At 48.7% G+C, this 19,941-nt stretch overlaps 1 protein-coding gene and 1 long non-coding RNA gene across 2 annotated transcripts in view; one reads left to right on the plus strand and one right to left on the minus strand.

The window, feature by feature from the left end:
* The window catches only part of LOC145713220 (uncharacterized), a 53,195-nt gene that overhangs the window by 25,790 nt on the left and 7,464 nt on the right, over nucleotides 1-19,941 (plus strand). The window lies entirely within an intron of this gene.
* The window catches only part of LOC132675338 (complement C3-like), a 45,403-nt gene that overhangs the window by 25,221 nt on the left and 241 nt on the right, over nucleotides 1-19,941 (minus strand). The window contains exons 2-17 of the mRNA XM_078443495.2: nucleotides 19,437-19,629; nucleotides 18,841-19,003; nucleotides 18,665-18,735; nucleotides 16,854-16,948; nucleotides 16,691-16,773; nucleotides 16,518-16,608; nucleotides 16,139-16,241; nucleotides 15,921-16,047; nucleotides 13,063-13,178; nucleotides 12,811-12,957; nucleotides 12,205-12,414; nucleotides 11,881-12,087; nucleotides 11,393-11,548; nucleotides 10,959-11,088; nucleotides 10,623-10,694; nucleotides 10,278-10,460 (exon numbers count right to left, since the gene is read on the minus strand). Of these exons, the coding sequence (XP_078299621.1) occupies nucleotides 10,278-10,460; nucleotides 10,623-10,694; nucleotides 10,959-11,088; nucleotides 11,393-11,548; nucleotides 11,881-12,087; nucleotides 12,205-12,414; nucleotides 12,811-12,957; nucleotides 13,063-13,178; nucleotides 15,921-16,047; nucleotides 16,139-16,241; nucleotides 16,518-16,608; nucleotides 16,691-16,773; nucleotides 16,854-16,948; nucleotides 18,665-18,735; nucleotides 18,841-19,003; nucleotides 19,437-19,629 (2,147 nt within the window). The remainder of the gene's footprint in view (nucleotides 1-10,277; nucleotides 10,461-10,622; nucleotides 10,695-10,958; nucleotides 11,089-11,392; nucleotides 11,549-11,880; nucleotides 12,088-12,204; nucleotides 12,415-12,810; nucleotides 12,958-13,062; nucleotides 13,179-15,920; nucleotides 16,048-16,138; nucleotides 16,242-16,517; nucleotides 16,609-16,690; nucleotides 16,774-16,853; nucleotides 16,949-18,664; nucleotides 18,736-18,840; nucleotides 19,004-19,436; nucleotides 19,630-19,941) is intronic.

Raw genomic sequence — 19,941 nt, forward strand, 5'->3', positions numbered from 1 at the left:
TATATATATATATATATACACATACATACATACATACATATGTATATATACACACATACACACACATATATATACACCCCACCTGGTTTCATTCTCCATTCTGTTTGTTTGTTTGTTTGTTTGTTTAGTCAGGCATTTTCCTCTATTGTTTTTACACCTTTTCTGTATCTCCTTATTAATTTCCCCCCTTTCTCTCTGGGTTAAGCATTATAGTTTCTTTGATTCTATGCCTGGTCTTTTTTTTCTGACCCTTTCATTTTTTATTTGTATGGGAATCAGGCTTCCTTCACCTTTCCTTTTTCCAGGGCTCCTTCAGTGAACAAATCAAAACACCCCTGGTGGAAGGTCCAAACCATCACCACTATGAGCAGTGGGACAGAACAGCCAAATATGCAACAGAGTGCATGATCACACTCCACAAGCACTCTGGAAGTCCCAGGACCTATTCTTAATAAGGTAGGACTTGCAGGTGCAGGACACATAACAAGCTATTAAAACGTGTAAAAACCAGAAACCTAGCCAAAATGATGAAATGCAAGAATTCTCCTCAAAAGAAATTCCAGGAATAAATGACAGGCAGACTACTGCTCAAAAAAAGATATAAACAATATATCTGAACAAGAATTCAGAATAACAGTCATGAGACTGATAGCTGGTCTTGAAAAAAGCATAGGAGACACCAGGGAATCTATTGTTGCAGAGATCAAAGACCTATGAAATAATCAAGAAGAATTAAGAAATGTTGTAAATGAGATGAAAAATAACCCAGCTGCAGTGACAGCAAGGATGGAAGAAGTCGAAGAGAGAATAAGTGAAATAGAAGACAAAATTATGGAAAATGATGAAGCTGAAAAAAAGGAGGGCAAGGAAATTACTAGACCATGAGGGGAGATTTAGAGACCTAAGTGATTCTGTGAAATGAAATAATAACCGTATCACAGGAGTTCTGGAAGAAGAAGAGAGAAGGAAAGGGGCAGAAGGTTTATGTGAACAAATTATAGCTGAGAACTTCCTTCATCTGGGGAAGGAAACAGGCATCCAAGTGCTAGAGGCACAGAGAACTCCCTTCAAAATCAACAAAAAATGACATAATCATAGTGAAACTGCAAAATACAAAGATAAAGAGAGAATTATGAAAGCAGCTAGGGAAAAACGGGCCTTAACCTACAAGGGTAGACACATAAGGGTAGTAGCAGACCTGTCCACTGAAACTTGGCAGGCCAGAAGCGAGTGGCAGGAAACATTCAATGTGCTGAATAGCAAAAAATAGGCAGCCAAGAATCCTTCATCCAGGAAGGCTGCCATTCAGAATAGAAGGAGAGATAAAGGCTTTCCCAGACAAACAAAAACTGAAGGAGTTTGTGACCACTAAACCAGCCCTGCAGGAGAGCGTAAGGGGGACTCTGTGAGTGGAAAGCAGCAATGACTACAAGGGACCAGAGACATCACCATAAGCACAAAACCTGCAGATAACACAATGGCAGTAAATCCATATCTTTCAATAACCACTCTGAATGTAAATGGACTAAATGCCTCAATCAAAAGACATAGGGTATCAGAATGGACAAAAAACAAGATCCATCTATATGTTGCCTACAAGAAACTCATTTTAGACCTGAGAACACCTGCAGATTGAGAGTGAGGGGATGGAGAACCATCTATCATGCTATTGGACATCAAAAGATAGCTGGAGTAGCCATATTTATACTAGACGAACTAGATTTTAACACAAAGACTGTAACAAGAGATGAAGAAGGCCATTATATCATAACTGAGGGGTCCATCATCAAGAAGAGCTAACAATTGTAAATATTTATGCCCCCAACACGAGAGCACCCAAATATATAAATCAATTAATCGCAAATATAAATAAATGTATAGATAATAATACCGTGATTGTAGGGGACTTTAATACTCCACTTGCTGCAATGGACAGACCATCTAGTCAGAAAATCAATAAGGACACAATGGCTCTGAATGACACATTGGACCAGATGGACTTAACATATATTCAGAAGTTTTCATCCAAAACAGCAGAATACACATTCTTCTCGAGGGCATATGGAACATTCTTGAAAATAGATCACATACTGGGTCACAAAACAGCCCTCAACAAGTATAAAAGGATTGAGATCATACCATGCCTATTTTCAGATCACAACACTATGAAACTTGGTATCAACCATAAGAAAAAATTTGGAAATCCCCTTAACACATGCATATTAAAGAACATCCTACTAAAGCATGAATGGGTCAACCACGAAATTAAAGAAGAAATCAAAACATGTATGGAAGCAAATGAAAATGAACACACAGCAGTCCAAAGCCTTTGGGATTCAGCAAAGGCAGTTCTAAAAGGACAATACATTGCAATTCAGGCCTGTCTCAAGAAGCAAGAAAGGTCCCAAATACATAACCTAACCTCACATCTAAAGGAACTAGAAGGGCAACAGCAAAGAAAGCCCAAGGTCAGCAGCAGAATAGAAATAATAAAGATCAGAGCAGAAATAAACAATAAAGAATTTAAAAAACCCAGAAGAATCTAAGAGATGGTTTTTGGAAAGAATAAAGAATGTTGATAACCCCTAACCAGACTTCTCAAAAAGAAAATAGAGAGAGGACCAAAATAGATAAAATCACAAATGAAAGAGGAGAGATCAAAACAAACACCACAGAAATACATACAATTTTTTGAGAATATGATGAAAAATTATGTGCAAACAAACTGGACAACCTGGAAGAACTGGACAAATTCCTAGACACCCACACACTACCAAAATTCAAAAGGGAAGAAATAGAAAATTTGAACGGACCCATAACCAATGAAGAAATTGAATCCGTTATCAAAAATCTCTGAACAAGTAAGAGTCCTGGGCCAGATGCCTTCCCAGGGGAATTTTACCAGACATTTAAAGTAGCATTCATACCTATTCTTCTCAGGATGTTCCAAAAAATATAAACGGAAGGAAAGTTTCCAGACTCGTGCTATGAAGCCAAAATTACCTTGATTACAAAACCAGACAAAGACCCCACTAAAAAAGAGAATTACAGGCAACCATCCTTGATGAACATGGATGCAAAAATTCTCAACCAGATACTAACAAATCAAATTCAATAGTATATTAGTAGAATTCTTCACCATGACCAAGTGGAATTCATTCCTGGGCTGCAGGCCCGGCTCAATATTTGCAAATCAATCAATGTGATATATCACATTAATAGAAGAAAGGATAAGAACCATAGGATCCTGTCAATAGGTGCAGAAAAAAACATTTGACAAAATACAACATCCTTTCTTAATAAAAACCCTCAAGAAAGTCGGGATATTAGGAATATACCTTAACATCATAAAAGCCATAAATGAAAAGCCCACAGATAATATCATTCTCAATGGGGAAAAACAGAACTTTCCTTCTGAGATCAGGAACATGACAGGGCTGTCCACTCTCACACTGTTATTTAACATAGTGTTGGAAGTCCGAGCCTCAGCAATCAGGCAACAAAACGAAATAAAAGGCATCCAAATTGACAAGAAGAAGTCAAACTTTCACTCTTCACAAATGACAGGAAACTCTACCGAAGAGTCCACCTAAAACTGCTGGAACTGATACATGAATTCAGGAAAGTCACAGGATACAAAATCAACGTATAGAAATCGGTTGCATTTCTATACACAAATAATGAAGTAACAGGAAGAAGTATCAAGGAATATATTCCATTTACAATTGCACCAAGAATTATAAAATACATAGAAACAAACCTAACCAAAGATGTAAAAGATCTGCACACTGAAAACCATAGAAATCTTATGAAAGAACTAGAAAAAGACACAAAGAAATGGAAAAACATTCCATGCTCATGGATTAGAAGAATAAGTATTGTTAAAATGTCAATACTACCCAAAGTAATCTACACATTCATTGCAATCCCAATGAAAATAGCACCAGCATTCTTCACAGAGCTAGAACAAACAATCTTAAAATTAAAAAAAAAAAAATTTTAACGTTTATTTATTTTTGAGACAGAGAGAGACAGAGCATGAACGGGGGAGGGGCAGAGAGAGAGGGAGACACAGAATCTGAAACAGGCTCCAGGCTCTGAGCTGTCAGCACAGAGCCCGATGCGGGGCTCAAACTCACGGACTGTGAGATCATGACCTGAGCCGAAGTCGGATGCTTAACCAACCAAGCCACCCAGGCGCCCCTAAAATTTTTATGAAACCACGAAAGAACCCAAATACTAAAGCAATGTTGAAAAACAGAACCAAAGCTGGAGGCATCACCATCCTGGATTTTAGCCTATATTACAAAGTTGTAATCATCAAGACAGTATGGTATTGGCACAAAAACACATAGACCAATGGAACAGAATAGAGAGCCCAGAAATGCACCCACAAGTATATGGCCAACTAATATTTGACAACAGGAAAGAGTATCCAATGGAAAAAAGACAGTCTCTTTAGCAAATGGTGCTGGGAGAACTGGACAGCAACATGCAGAAGAATGAACCTGGACCACTTTCTTACACCATACACAAAAATAAATTGAAAATGGATGAAAGACCTAAGTGTGAGACAGGAAACCATCAAGATCCTACAGGAGAAAACTGGCAGCAGCCTCTTTGGCCTCGGCCACAGCAACTTCTTACTTGATGTGTCTCTGAAGGCAAGGGAAATAAAAGCAAAAGCAGACTATTTGGGACCTCATCAAGGTAAAAAGTTTCTGCACAGCACAGGAAACAGTCAACAAAACTAAAAGGTAACCGATGGAATGGGAGAAGATATTTGCAAACGACATAACGGATAAAGGGTTAGTTAGTATACAAAACCTATAAACAACTTACCAAACTCAACACCCAGAAAACAAATAATCCAGTGAAGAAATGGGCAGAAACATGAATAGACACTTTTCCAAAGAAGACATCCAGATAGTTAACAGACACATGACAAGATGCTCGACATCACTCATCATCAGGGAAATACAAACCAAAAACACATTGAGATACCCCCTCACACTGGTCAGAGTGGCTAAAAGTAACAACTCAGGAAACAACAGATGTTGGTGAGGATGTGGAGAAAGGGGAACCCTCTTGCACTGTTGGTGGGAATACAAACTGGTGTAGCCACTCTGGAAAACAGTGTGGAGGTCCCTCAAAAAATCAAAATTAGATTTACCCTATGGCCCAGCAATAGCACTACTAGAAATTTATCCTAAAGGGCACATGGGTGCTGATTCGTAGGGGCACATGTACTCCAGTGCTTATAGTAGCATTTCAACAATAGCCAAATTATGGAAAGAGCTCAAATGTCCATCAACTGATGAATGGCTATATATACAGAGAATGGAATACTACTTGGTGATGGAAAAGAAGGATATCTGGCCATTTGCAACAACGTGGATGGATCTGGAGGGTATTATGCTAAGTGAAATAAGTCAGTCAGAGAAAAGCAGATATCATATGATGTCACTCATATGTGGAATTTGAGAAACTTAACAGAAGACCATAGTGGGAGGGAAGGAAAAATTAGATACAAAGAGAGAGGGAGAAAAATCATAAGAGACTCATAAACACAGAGAACAGACTGAGGGTTGACGGGAATAGGATATGGGGGAGTGGGGAAAATGGGTGATGGGCATTGAGGAGGACACTTGGGATGAGCACTGGGGTTGTATGTAAGTGATGAATCATAGGAATCCGCTCCTGAAGCCAAGACTACACGCATTGGCAATAAATTAAAAAAAAAAAAAAAGAAAGAAAGAAATTACACAAGGCTGGGGGAGAAAACACCTGAGTGTGTGTAAGCCATATTCCAGTAGATCAGATATTTTGTCTAATTTTCCTCTTTGAGAAAGAAAGTCTGTAGGTCGCTGGAGCAGAAGGCACCAAGCCTAGATTAGAATAATTTGCACAGACTGAAGATTCAGCCCTTTGCTCATGTGTGTTGGGAATCTTTGTGTGTTTTTTGGGGGGTGGTGGTGGAGGGAGTGCCAGCCTTCCAGCTAAAAGAATTTAGAAATATGTGTCCCCTTCGGCGATGTCTGCCTTTAAGAGGTGACTGCACATTTCAAATAAATAAATAAATAAATAAATAAATAAATAAATAAAAAATAAAAGTACAAGTGTACATGAAAAGTATGTGTTACCATATAAGGATCCATACCTGCTGTCATAAGGGCTACATAATAATTGATTTGGGGGAAAATTTCCCTTGGGTTAAATTTTGCCCTGATCTGATAGCAGAAAGAGGTTTAGAAATGGACTATCCAGGAATAAGGAGGAACTTTACAGTGGAGAGACCCAGCAGACAGCGCCTTAATCACGTGATCAAGACTCACAGCACCAACAATGGGACAAATCAATGTCTTTGGGCTCCCGACATGATGCACCGAGAATCCATAGTGTCTCTCCTGTGACAGTGCTGCCCCCAAATGCAAAACCTGGATGTCATTACGAGGAAGCAAGGAGCCAACCCAAACCGTGGGACAGCCCCCCAAATAGCTGGACGTGAAAGTCACTCAAGACGGATGTGCTGCCAGGGGTTGAGCCGATCCAAGGACACTAAGGAGACCCCACCAGTAAATACGACGTCTGTTCCTGCACAGATCCTTTTCCTATAAAGGATCCAAACCAAACCAGACCAGACCAAAGTAGACCGAACCACACCAAACTAGACCAAACCAAGTGAAACCACACCAGACCAGACTAAACCAAACCAGACCAAACAGGACCAAACCACTCTAAACCACACCAAATCAAAACCAAAACCAAAACCAAAACCAAACCAAACCAAATGGAAACCACCGGCGAACCTGAATGGGGTTGGAGGTTCAAGGAGTCAACATTAATGTCCTAATTCTGATGACTGTGCTGAGGTTTTGTGGGAGAATATGTTTTGTGGGAGAATTTCAAGAATTCCACATGGAGCTATTTGGGGATGGTGGGGGCCTCAAACAGTTCAGAGGGATAAAAGGTTTTTATGCCCATTTCTACTTGTTCTGCTTGAGAGTCTAAAGATTAAAAAAAAAAGATGATTATGTTTGCTTGGATCGGGCAGCCTGCCGCCATGGCATTTCCCCATCTTCCTTAGTTTTTAAGCAAAGGGGTTCTGTTTCATGACTTTTCATCCTGTGATTGATAAGATCACTTCCCTCGGTTTCAAGAGCCTCTCACACTGGCCTTCGTTCTCAGAACCCAATTTGGATGACACAATTTCTGGTCCCCTATGAAAACGATGGGATGTGCAAAAGAAGTGTTCAAATGGCCAGCGAGAAGGGTCAGTGCAGCAACCACCACTCTGCACACAGTGGTTAAAAAGAGCAATGGAGTGACAGAGGGAGAAATCAAGGAATCAATCCCATTTACAGTTGTACAAAAAACCATAAAATACCTAGGAATAAATCTAACCAAAGAGGCGAAAAATCTATACACTGAAAACTATAGAAAGCTTATGAAAGAAATTGAAGAAGACACAAAAAAATGGAAAAAAGATTCCATGCTCCTGGATAGAAAGAATAAATATTGTTAAAATGTCAATACTACGCAAAGCAATCTTCATATTCAATGCAGTCCCTATCAAAATAACACCAGCATTTTTCACAGAGCTAGAACAAATAATTCTAAAATTTGTATGGAACCGGAAAAGACCCCGAATAGCCAAAGCGATCTTGAAAAAGAAAACCAAAGCAGGAGGCATCACAATCCCAGACTTCAAGCTATACTTCAAAGCTGTAATCATTAAGACAGTATGGTACTGGCACAAAAACAGACACGAAGATCAATGGAACAGAATAGAGAACCCAGAAATGGACCCACAAATGTAAGGCCAACTCATCTTTGACAAAGCAGGAAAGAATATCCAGTGGAATAAAGACAGTCTCTTCAGCAAGTGGTGCTGGGAAGACTGGACAGCGACAACCAGAAAAATGAACCTCGACCACTTTCTTACACCACACACAAAAATAAACTCAAAATGGGTGAAAGACCTAAATAAGACAGGAAGGCATCAAATCCTAGAGGAGAAAGCAGGCAAAAACCTCTTTGACCTCAGCTGCAGCAACTTCTTACTCAACACGTCTGTAGAGGCAAGGGAAACAAAAGCAAAAATGAACTACTATTATAAAAAGCTTCTGCACAGCGAAGGAAACAATCGGCAAAACTAAAAGGCAACCAACAGAATGGGAGAAGATATTTGCAAATGACATATCAGACAAAGGGTTAGCATCCAAAATCTATAAAGAACTTCTCAAACTCAATATCCAAAAAACCAAATAATCCAGTGAAGAAATGGGCAAAAGACATGAATAGACACTTCTCCAAAGAAGACAGATGGCCAACCCACCCATGAAAAGATGCTCAACATCACTCATCATCAGGGAAATACAAATAAAAAACCACAATGAGATACCACCTTACACCTGTCAGAACAGCTAACATTAACAACTCTGGCAACAACAGATGTTGGCAAGGATGCGGAGAAAGAGGATCTCTTTTGCATTGTTGGTGGGATTGCAAGCTGGTGCAGCCACTCTGGAAAACAGTATGGAGGTTCCTCAAAAAACTAAAAACAGAACTGCCCTACAACCCAGCAATTGCACTACTAGGCATTTATCCAAGGGATAGAGGTGTGCTGTTTCGAAGGGACACATGCATCCCAATGTTTATAGCAGCACTATCAACAACAGCCAAAATATGGAAAGGGCCCAAATGTCCATCGATGGATGAATGGATAAAGAAAACGTGGTATGCATGTATATACATATGTATGTATATATATATGTATATGTATATTTATGTATATATATGTGTGTATATATATGTGTGTATATATATGTATATGTATGTGTGTGTGTATATATATATATATATATATATATATATATATATATATATAAAACGGAGTATTACTCGGCAATCAAAAGTATGAAATCTTGCCATTTGCAACTATGTGGAGGGAACTAAAGGGTATTATGCTAAGCGAAGTTAGAGAAAAACAAATATCACTTCACGCACATGAAGACTTTAGACACAGAACAGATGAACATAAGGGAAGGGAAGAAAAATAATATAAAACCAGGGAGGGGGAAAAACCATAGAGACTCTTAAATATGGAGAACAAACTGAGAGTTACTGGAGGGGTTGTGGGAGAGAGGATGGGCTAAATGGGTAAGAGGCATTAAGGAATCTACTCCTGAAATCATTGTTGCACTATATGCTAACTAATTTGGATGTAAATTTAAAAAATAAAATAGAAAGAAAGAAAGAAAGAAAGAAAGAAAGAAAGAAAGAAAGAAAGGAAGAAAGAACGAGCAATCTGGACAGGGTGGGCCGAGAGGGAATCTGCCAGGGGGACCCTCACGACAGGGGCCATGCTGCCCGTGGTGCGGGGGGCTCTCTGTGGGCTTGGTTTCCACTGCACCCATCCTAGCAGAAAGGACTTTCTCTACATAAGACACATCAAAAAGCATTTTTAAAAAGCAGACATCAGGCCTCACTGGGCTCAAAGGCTCTGAGCAAATGGCAGGTAGGATTCCCACCAGTTCTGTCAGGGCCACCTTGTGGTGGGGACCACTCTGGTTCTGCTTTCAATGGGCTTCTTGGAAGAGAAATTTCTCTTGGCTTAAGATTTATTTGGCCCGAGATGTAAAGTTTCAAGTGTGCACATGTTTTTGTCTTATCCAGAACTGAATGAATGAATGAGTGAATGAATGAATGAATGAGTGAGTGAATGAATGAGGGAGGGAGGGAATGAGTGAATGAAAACAAATCAACAGATGTTGTTAGGCATTGAGTTAGGCACTTCTTTGGAAAGCAACATAAATGAGTTTTCTTGGTAAAGGCAGGCTAAAAACGCATCTCAGACAGAAGCATCCTCCCCCTTCAGACAGACCCTCCTCCCCAGTCAGACACAAGCATCCTTCCACCCAAACAGGCCCCTTCCCCCCTCAGATAGGTTCTCCTCCCTCAAACAGGCCCTGCCCTGTCAGACCAGGCCTTCTCCCATAAGACCAGGACTCCTCCTTCTCACTGAGCCTCAACACTCTGACCTGGGCCTCCTCCCTCAGACCAGGCCCTCTCCCCTCTAAGGGAGCCTCCCCCCTCAGACCATCCCCTCACCCCTCAAGCCTGATCGAGGCTTCATTGAGCCTCCCCATTCTGGCCAGCCTCCGTGCTCAGACCATGCCCTCCTCCCTCGGAGCAAGCCCTCTCCCATCAGACTAGGCCCTCCTCGCTCTGACCAGCTTCCCCCCTCTGGCTGGCCCACAGGCAGGTGGACTTACTCTGGGTCAGGCCCAGGAGGGCACTGTGGGTATGGCCGATGCGGTTGCAACAGTCCAGGAAGGCCTTCATGCACGAGGCCTCGTGCTGGATGAACCCGGCCCTGCGCTCGCACGAGAACTTCATGGGGTTCTCCCGCATGCCATGTTCACAGCACTTGCGCAGCTGCTTTGGGTACTGACCTGCTGTGTGGACACGACACCGGTCAGGGCCTCAGCCGGGAACTCAAAGCAGGAAGAGCTCGGGGCGGACCACGGGTAGGATATCCCCAGGGCCCGGCCCTGCCCTCCTCCCTCCTGGGCTGGATCCCGGATGGACAGGGTTTGGGGGGAGGGCGGGGTCCCCACCTTTGTCCATCCTCTTCTCCAGGAGCATCACCGAGCGGCGGCGCCAGGCATCTGGTTTGGGGCACTCGGGATCTGAGTGGAGGGCACACGCGAACAAGATGGGTTAAGCGTCAACTGAGGGTCCCCGATGTCCTTCTCTCAGTAGCCGTGAGGGAGGGGTGTTGTTGCTCCCATTTGACAGATGAGGAAACTGAGGCTCAGCAGGCAGTGATTCACTAGGTGGGGGCTGGGGCAGGACTTGAACCCAGGGCCCCCACCTGTTCTCAGAATCTGAGGCCCTCAGAACAGTGCCCTCCACCTGCTCTCAGCATCTGGGGTGGAGGCCCCGGCCCTCACCTGTCCTATCCGGGGTCTGCAGGTTTGTGTTGGTCTGGAAGGCCAGCCCTGCGTCCGTGAAGACGCCGGCATAATCCTTCCCGCTGCCTGGAGTGCAGCCAATGTCAGCCTTCTCCACCATGTTCCAGATCTGCGGGAGGGCAGGGGTCGCGGACAGGCCTCCACCACCAGGCTGACATGTCCGACCACCCTTGCGTTCTGGTCCCAGGCCCCTCTCAAAGCTGTGTGCACAGCCTCCGCCAACCACCCCCAGCGCGGACTCCTCCATCTACGCTCCCACCCGCGGCCTTCACTTCCGCTCCACGTCTGTGTCCGTCCCAGCCTCCGTCCAGCCCACGCCTAACCCCACTTCCGGTTCCCTTTTGAGCGCCACCCGCGCCTCAGCCCCACGCCACCCCTTTGCCTCCGCCACACCCCAGCGGTACAGGGAGCACCTTGCTCTGAGTTAACCTATTCCTGTTCAGCACGAACGTGCCCTTGTCCACTGCCACGAGCCCTACTCGGGACCCCCGGTCACCCTCGATCTTGATGGTCAACAGCTGCCCAGGTGGGTACACCTTCTCTTCCTTCTTGCCACCTTTCACCACCAGCTGTTGGCAGGGATGGGGGGTACACAGAGGTAGGAGTGAGGGGTCAGCCCTGCCGGGCTGGGTCTCCATCAGCAGTCAGCCCAGGGCAGTGTCAGTGCCGTGCTGGTCAGGAAGGGGCAACGGTGGAGACAGACAGACTGAAGGCAGAAAGGCCAGCAGGGAGGGAGATACTGAGGCTGAAACAGAGGTGGGGAGAGAAGGAGCTGGAAAAGGAGAAGATGGGCCCCGGTTGGGGACCCCACCCAGAAGGCTGGAGAGAGGCAGAGACGGAGCGAGCACTGGCCAGGCGGGGAGTGCCAAGATGGGTGCAGAGGAAGGCTCCGGAAGCTTACCTTGCCCACACAGGAGTCCTTGACATCCACCCACACGGAATCGGCCACCACCTCCCTCTGGCCATTGTTGTTAATGAAGGTGTAATAAGCCACCAGGCGGAAGGAAGGAATGAAGTCCTCAGTGATGGTCAGGGGCAGCACGTACATGTCCTGGCCGGACTCCCGCGTCTGACGCTCCACCTTCAACAGCTTCCCTTTGTTCATGACCTGGGGGAGACAGGTTGGCGTAAGGAAGAATCAGCTAGGTCCGAGGGGGGGTGGCCCTGGACTGGGGGTGCTGCAGAAGTAAGGAGGAGGGTCTGGGGATCCTAGGAGGGCACGGACCAGGTAGGTGAAGTAGCGGATATTGTTCTCCTGGGTGGTGGTGGGGTCAATTCGCAGGTGGAAGTTGACGTTGAGATCTTCCCCTGGCTTGAGCTCCACGCGAGGCACAGAGATGTGCAGGTAGTTATTACTCATGGTGCTGTAGGGTTGGGCGTTCATAGTCCTGTTGGTCTGTCGTGACTCCGGGATACCGTCCTTCCTAGTGCTTACCTGGGTGAGGAAAGGGGGATGAATTCTGGCCCCCCAAAGATGTCCACATCCTAATCCCTGGGACCTGGGAATACGGTACCTTCCCTGGCCGAGGGACTGTGCAAATGGGATTAAGCGTCTGAGGATGGGGAGTCTGTTTTGGATTATCCAGGTGGGTCAGATGTAATCACAGGATCCTTATAATAATATACGTATGCAGATGGCCAGACTGCTGGTGCAGATAAGATCCCCTCTATGCAGATGAGAACACTCTATGTGAATGGCAGGATCCCCTGATACAATAAAAGGACCCCACTCCTCACGTGGCAGGATGACTGTGGTAGAGGACAGAGTTCCTTCCTGCAAATACAGTCCCCTATCTACCAGAAGTGGGGCTAGAGGTGGGCGAGGACTCACGGTGATGGGCAGGGACCTAAAGGTTTTGTGTGTGTTGATGATCAGCTTGGCCACGCCGTCTTCCTGGGTGAAGGAGGACCCTTTGGAGTACTGGGTCACCACGGGGACATTGGATGCTGGGGAGCCGTCGGGGTTCGTCACGAACACCTGTGGGTGCAGTGCAGGGGCAGGTGGAGGGCGTTCAGGTTGACCCAGAGGCGTGGCTGATGCTCAGGGGAAGGGTGGGGGAGGCAGCCCTACCCCCAGTCTCACCATGAGCTCAAAGGGCATGCCTGGTTTGAAGAACTTGGACGTCTTGGTGAAGTGGATCTGGTAGGGGGAGGTCACGATGGGGATCCCGCTGCGCTCCGCCTCCACCATGTCGCTGCCTGAGGGGGCCAGCCGTGAGGGCAGGTTCCTGGGCCACCCCTCCGGGTTGGACCACACCTTACACTGGGCCTCCCTCAGACTGGGCCTCCTCCATCAGGCTGGCTGGAACCTTCATTCTGTTCCTCCCCCATCAGACTGGCTAGAACCTTCATTCTGTTCCTCCCCCATCACTGGGACTCCTCTGTCAGACTGGATCCCACCTTCATGCTGGGCCTCCCTCCTCAGACTAGACATCATCCATCAGACAGGATCCAACCTTCATACTGGCCTCCTGTTGTCAGACTTCCTCTGTCAGACTGTTGCCCACCTTCATTCTGGCCTCCCCACTAGGATGGGACCTCCTCTGTCAGACTGGCCCCCAACCTCACTGGGCCTGTTTTCAGGCTGGGCCCACTCTGTGAGACTGGATCCCAATTTCATTTTGGGTCGCCCTCCTGAGATTGGGCCTCCTCTATCAGACTGGATCTCACTTTTATTCTGGACCTCCCCTCTCAGACCAGGCCTCCTCTGTCAGACAACTTCCCACCTTCATAGTGGGCCTCCCTCAGACCAGGCCTCCTCTGACAAACTGGCGGGCACCTTCATTCCTCAGACTATGGCTACCCTGTCACTGGCTGCCACCTTCAGACTTGGCCTCTTTTGTCAGACTGGATCACACATTCATACTGGGCCTCCCCCCTCAGACTGGGCCTCCTGTGTCAGACTGGATCCCACCTTCATTCTGGCCTCCCCCCGTCAGACTGGGCCTCCTGTATCAGACTGGATCCCCCCTTCATTCTGGAGCTCCCCCCCTCAGAATGGGCCTCCTCTATCAGACTGGTTCCCATATTCATACTGGGCCTCCCCTCTCAGACTTGGCCTCACCTGACAGACTACATCCCAATTTCATTCTGGGCCTCCCCCCTCAGACTCAGCCACCTCTATCAGACTGCATCGCACCTTCATTCTGGCCTCCCCCCTTCAGACTGGGCCTCCTCTATCAGACTGGATTTCACCTTCATTCTGAGCTCCCCCCTCACTGGGCCTCCTCTGTCGGACAGGATCACACCTTCATTCTGGCCTCCCTTCTCAGACTGGGCTTCTCTATCAGACTGGATCCCACTTTCATACTGGGCCTCCCCACTCAGACTGGCCCTTGTCTATCAGACTGGATCCTACCTTCATATTGGGCATCCCCACTCAGACTGGGCTTCCTCTATCAGACTGGATCCCACCTTCATACTGGGCCTCTGCCCTCAGACTGGGTCTCCTCTGTCAGACTGGATCCCACCTTCATTCTGGCCTGCACCCTCACTGGGCCTCCTGTATCAGACTGGATCCCACTTTCATTCTGGACCTCCCCCCTCAGACTGGGCCTCCCATGTCAGACTGGATCCCAGCTTCATTCTGGCTTCCCCCCATGAGAATGGGCCTCCTCTATCAGACTGGATCCCACATTCATACTGGGCCTCGCCCCCTCAGACTGGACCTCCTGTATCAGACTGGATCCCACCTTCATTCTGGGCTCCCCCTCACTGGGCCTCCTCTGTCAAACTGGATCCCACGTTAATACTGGCCTCCCCCATCAGACTGGGCTTCTCTATCAGACTGGATCCCACCTTCATTCTGCCTTCCCCCATCAGACTGGGCCTCCTCTATCAGACTGGGTCCCACATTCATTTGGGCCTTCCCCCTCAGACTGGGCCTGCCCTGTCAGACTGGATCCCACCTTCATTCTGGCCTCCCCCTCAGACTAGACCTCCTCTATAAGACTGGATCACACCTTCATACTGAGCCTCCCCCCTCAGACTGTGCCTCCCATGTCAGACTGGATCCCACCTTCATTCTGGCATCCCCCCATGAAATTGGGCCTCCTCTATCAGACTGGATCCCACATTCATACTGGGCCTCGCCCCCTCAGACTGGGCCTCCTGTATCAGACTGGATCCCACCTTCATTCTGGGCTCCCCCTCACTGGGCCTCCTCTGTCAAACTGGATCCCACCTTAATACTGGCCTCCCCCATCAGACTGGGCTTCTCTATCAGACTGGATCCCACCTTCATTCTGGCCTCCCCCCATCAGATTGGGCCTCCGCTCAGACTGGATCGCACATTCATTGGGCCTTCCCCCTCAGACTGGACCTCCTCTATAAGACTAGATCACACCTTCATACTGAGCCTCCCCCTTCAGACTGGGCCTCCTCTACAGACTGGATCTCACTTTCATTTGGGACCTCCCCCCCTCAGAATGGGCCACCTCTATCAGAATGGATCCCACATTCATTCTGGGCCTCCCCACCTCAGATTGGGCCTCCTGTATCAGACTGGATCCCACCTTTATTCTGGGCTCCCCCCTCACTGGGCCTCTTCTGTCTGACTGGATCACACAATGAGACTGGCCTCCCCCATCAGACTGGGCTTCACTATCAGACTGGATCCCACCTTCATTCTGGGCCTCCCCCCTCAGACTGGGCCTCCTCTACAGACTGGATCTCACTTTCATTCTGGACCTCCCCCACTCAGAATGGGCCACCTCTATCAGACTGGATCCCACTTTCATTCTGGGGCTGCCCCCACCCTCAGAATGGGCCTCCTTTGTCTCACTGGGTATCACTTTCCTCTGGATATCGTCTCTTACACTTGACCTCTGCCTTCAGACTGGTTCTCCCCTGTCACACTGCATTCCACATCCATTCTGGGCCTCTGCCCTCACACTGGGCCTCCCCCCTCATTTGGGTCCCTTTCCTCAGACCAGGCCTCACCTGAGTGCAAGATAACGGTGACAGACACGTACAACGACTTCCCCACCAGGGCATCTGCTCCGGAGGGTTCCACCCCGCTCAGCAGGACCTTTCGTTCCAGCCTGGCCTCCCCACTGCCATCATTGATCTGGGGGAGGAAGGAAGGCTCAGAGAGGGGGAGGGGCGCAGGTGAGGGAGGGGGAAGTCCAAAGTGGAGGAGGCTCAGAGGGGCAGAGCACCTGAACACGGGTGAGGGACTGGGGCAGCGAAATCCTCTGTTCACCATCCTGGACCCCAAAGATGACGAAGGCTATTCCATCCACATTCTTCCCATACAAGAGCCTGAGAGGCAAGAGGGTCTCAGATACTCCTCTCCTGAAGGGCAAGCCTGCCTGCAAACTTCCACGGACCCCTGGTCCCTCGCCTGGTGCTTACCTGGCCAGTATCTGGTTCTTCACTCAGCGCCCACCTGGTCCCACACCTGGCCACACCGCACCCGGGTTCCCTTACCCGGCCCCTACCTGGCTCCACCCCTAGCTGCCAACCTAGGCCGTCATCTAGCCCTCACCTGGCCACCCTCCCCTCCCCTCCCGCCTGGCCCCATTCCTAGCCCCTCACCTGGCCGTGATGGTGACCTCCAGGCCCTGTGGGTCATCAATGTAGTAGAATTTCTCTGTAGGCTCCACTTGGACCTCAAAACTGGGCAGCACTGGGGGCGAGACGGCACCAGTAGGCTGTCAGCACTGGGCCTGGCACTTGGGGCCCCCACCCTGACTCCTTCCTCCTCTTACCGTACTCCTTCACCTCGAACTCAGCAGAGAATACCTGCTGCGGGGCATCTTCATAGTGGGCTTCTATCTTCCACTGCCCTGTACTGTGGGGAAGGCAGGTGAGTGAGCCAGCCAGACGCCCTCCCTTGGCATAGGGAACCCCCTCTGGGAGGGCCTGACATACTTGACCTGCTCCGGGATGTTCCAAGACAGGGACGAGATGCCAAACAGCCTCCCAGAAGACAAGAAGTCCCTCTTGATGGGAACACCGTCGGGGGTCTGACAGGGAGGGTGTGTCTCTTCAGAGACCTGGCTTAGCCCCTAGGCTCTCTTCCTCCTCTCTGTGTCTGGACACTCTCTGTGTGTCATGACTACTGGGGCAGTGGTTATGAACATGGACTTGAGTCAGTCAGCCTGGGTTCAAATGCCCACTCTCCCAATTATGCGCTGTGCCACCTTGGGCAAATTACTTGATGTCTCTGTGCTCAATGTGCCCAGCTAGAAAAAGGAGAGGAACATAGCCCCTACCTCACTGGCTTGGCACCTGATTCATGTAACCTGGAGCTCACTCTCGTCGGCGGCTGAATACCGATAGTAATTAGCATTTATCACCTACTTTGTGCGGGACCCTGTGGTAAGCATCCTATGGGCGCTAAGTCACACAGCATTGCCTACCTTCGACTCTTTGGCCTACAAGAATACAAAGTCGTGTGGTTCAACCTAACACACAGTATGTCATTCGTTGCAAATAACTAAACACCAGGAGACATCATGTAAAAATCTGGCTTTCTGGCTTCTCTTGGAAATTGGGATAACCGTGGATACGGGTTCCTGTTGGCACATAGCGACATTTGACTGGAACTGGGCAGAGGCTCTACCGTTAGAGGTGTGTGTTCTCCGTTCCCCACAAATCCCACCGATCCCCACAGTCAGCTTGTGGCTGTCAGGACCTGGTCCCTGTTACCTTTGCGTGATTGCAAGAAATACTCATGACGATCCTCTGAGAACGACCTACCTCTTCCCTCTGTCCTTCACTTCCTCCTTCCATTCCCCCTCCCCCCCACCCCTTTCCTGCCTTAGCCCAGAAAATTGTAATGAAATTACTGTATGCCAAGCACCCATCCTGTCTGGAATTTAGGTTCTGTGGAGGTCTAGGGAGCGGGCAATGAGCAAATGAATACATTCAATTTATAGGATGCCTAAAGGAGATGACAGGAAGGGAGACCAGTGGAGTGTGTGTGTGTGTGTGTGTGTGTGTGTGTGTGAGTTGGGAGAGGGTGTTTGCAATTTTACAGGTCCTCAGAGAGGCTTCCCTGTAAAATTGTGCCATCAGTGACATTTGAGCAGAGGCTTGAATGACGTGATGGGGCAAGCTATGTGGGTATTTGGAGGAAGAGCGTTTTGTGAGTAGTGAGGGAACAGCCTGTGCAAAAGTCCTAGGGCTGGCTCTTTATGGCAGTTGGAGGGACAGCAATAAGGCCCATGTGGCTGGAGCAGAGTGAGTGAGGGGAAGATGGGGAGGAGAGGAGGAGAGGAGGACAGGTAGGGGACAGGGCAAGTCTTGCAGGGCCTTGGGGAGTGCTGGGAGGACTTAGGCTTTTACCCCAAGGAGGTGGGAGCTCCTGGAGGGCTCTGGGTGGAGGAGGATGGGACATGAGTTGGGTGCTCCAGGCTGCCCCCTGGCAGCAGGAGGCGGATTGGACTACAGAGAGTTTTTATCTGTCATCTCAATCTTCAGCTGAGAAATCTAAGGCCCAGGAGGGTGAAGTGACCTGTCCAGAGTGACACGGTCCCCAGAGGTTTGTCTGGAGCCGGAATCCACGGGCAGAAGCATCAGTGAGCCTGGTATCCCTGGATCTCTACAGGTCTCTTTGCCTTTAGGCCTCTGCAGTCCTGCCTTTTCCGGAATCTCTTCTCTGTCTCTCTCTATCTCTTTGTCTCTCCCCGAGTCTCTGCCCAGGGGGAGTCATTGTCTGGGTTCCCCGCTGCTGGTACCTGGATGCTGACGATAACGGTCCGGCCCACGGGCAGTAGGTCGTTGTCCACGGTAAAGATCCGATAGAGGACTGGGAGATGATGTTAGAGAAAGGGGGCGGTGAGTGAGGCCACGCCCCTCCCCACAGTCCCCCCCCCCCCCCAGCCCTCTCTCCAGCCACCGCCCAGCCCCTTACCCGTGGATCCTGGGGTATAGATGGGCTTGTTTGTCTGGATGAAGAGGTACCCGCTCTGAAAGCTGACCAGCACCACCTTCTCCACCATGGTGCCCCCGAAGTCCGCCTGGACAGTCACGAATTTTTTCCCCTTCCCTGATGTTAATTCCCAGTTGGCTGGGATCTAAGCATAGCCAGAGAATCATTGAGATGCTGCCTCCTGGCCCCTTGCCCGCATTCAACCCCAGGCTTTCAGTGGGGTCCACACCTGCCTGCCCTTCCTGCCAATAGCACCTGTCCACCACTCCGGGTCTCCCTGGTGTGCCCAGGTTGGGAGCAGAGGGGTAGTAGGGGAGGGAGCAAGGGTCTAAGATGGGTAGGGATCAGAAAGGGGGATGAGTAGGGGGAATTAGACAAGGACCTCAGAGGACCTCTCTTAGGAGAGGGGCTCAAAGCTAGGGGCTCAGGATAGGAGAAGCTAATTGAAGGAGGAGTCTCAGAGAGGGGAGGGGCTTCCAAGTGGCACCTGGTCATAATGGGGAGGGGCTTCCAAGTGGGATGGGTTCAAAACATGGAGGAGACTCAGGGCAGGGAGGGGCGCCAGCAGGTGCACACACCTTGATGTTGACTGTGCTCATGTGGTCATTATCCTTGGTCAGATCAGTGTTTCCACTGGACAAACTTAGCTTCCTGTCTGGAAAGTCATAGACGCTGACTGTGACTGCAAGGTTCCCTCCATAGTCATGGGCCTCCAGCAGCACCTTCTCCTCATTCTCCAGCCGCAGGATGTTGGGGGTGATCATGGAGAACCTGCAGGTCAGTTGGAACATGGGATGGAGCTGCCGTTCTAGGGACCAGGGTTCCAACCCTCACCCACATATCACGAAGCCCCCAAATCCTGTGAAGTCAGATCCCCAGGCCTCCAAGTGATTCCACAGCCACGGAATCACTGAACACACCACAGGCACCCAAACCTGTAGACCCCTGCTTCTAGAAACATCCGCCTCCCATTGTAACCCGAGTGCCATGAACCCCCAGCTCATGAAATCATGAGCTCACAGGCAGCCCAAGTCCATTCACATCCCAACCCGCTGACCCCTGCCTCCACAGACACCCACGTGC

This window comes from Panthera onca, chromosome A2 (genome assembly GCF_046562875.1).
Source record: "Panthera onca isolate mPanOnc1 chromosome A2, mPanOnc1 haplotype 2, whole genome shotgun sequence".
Lineage (NCBI taxonomy): Eukaryota > Metazoa > Chordata > Mammalia > Carnivora > Felidae > Panthera > Panthera onca.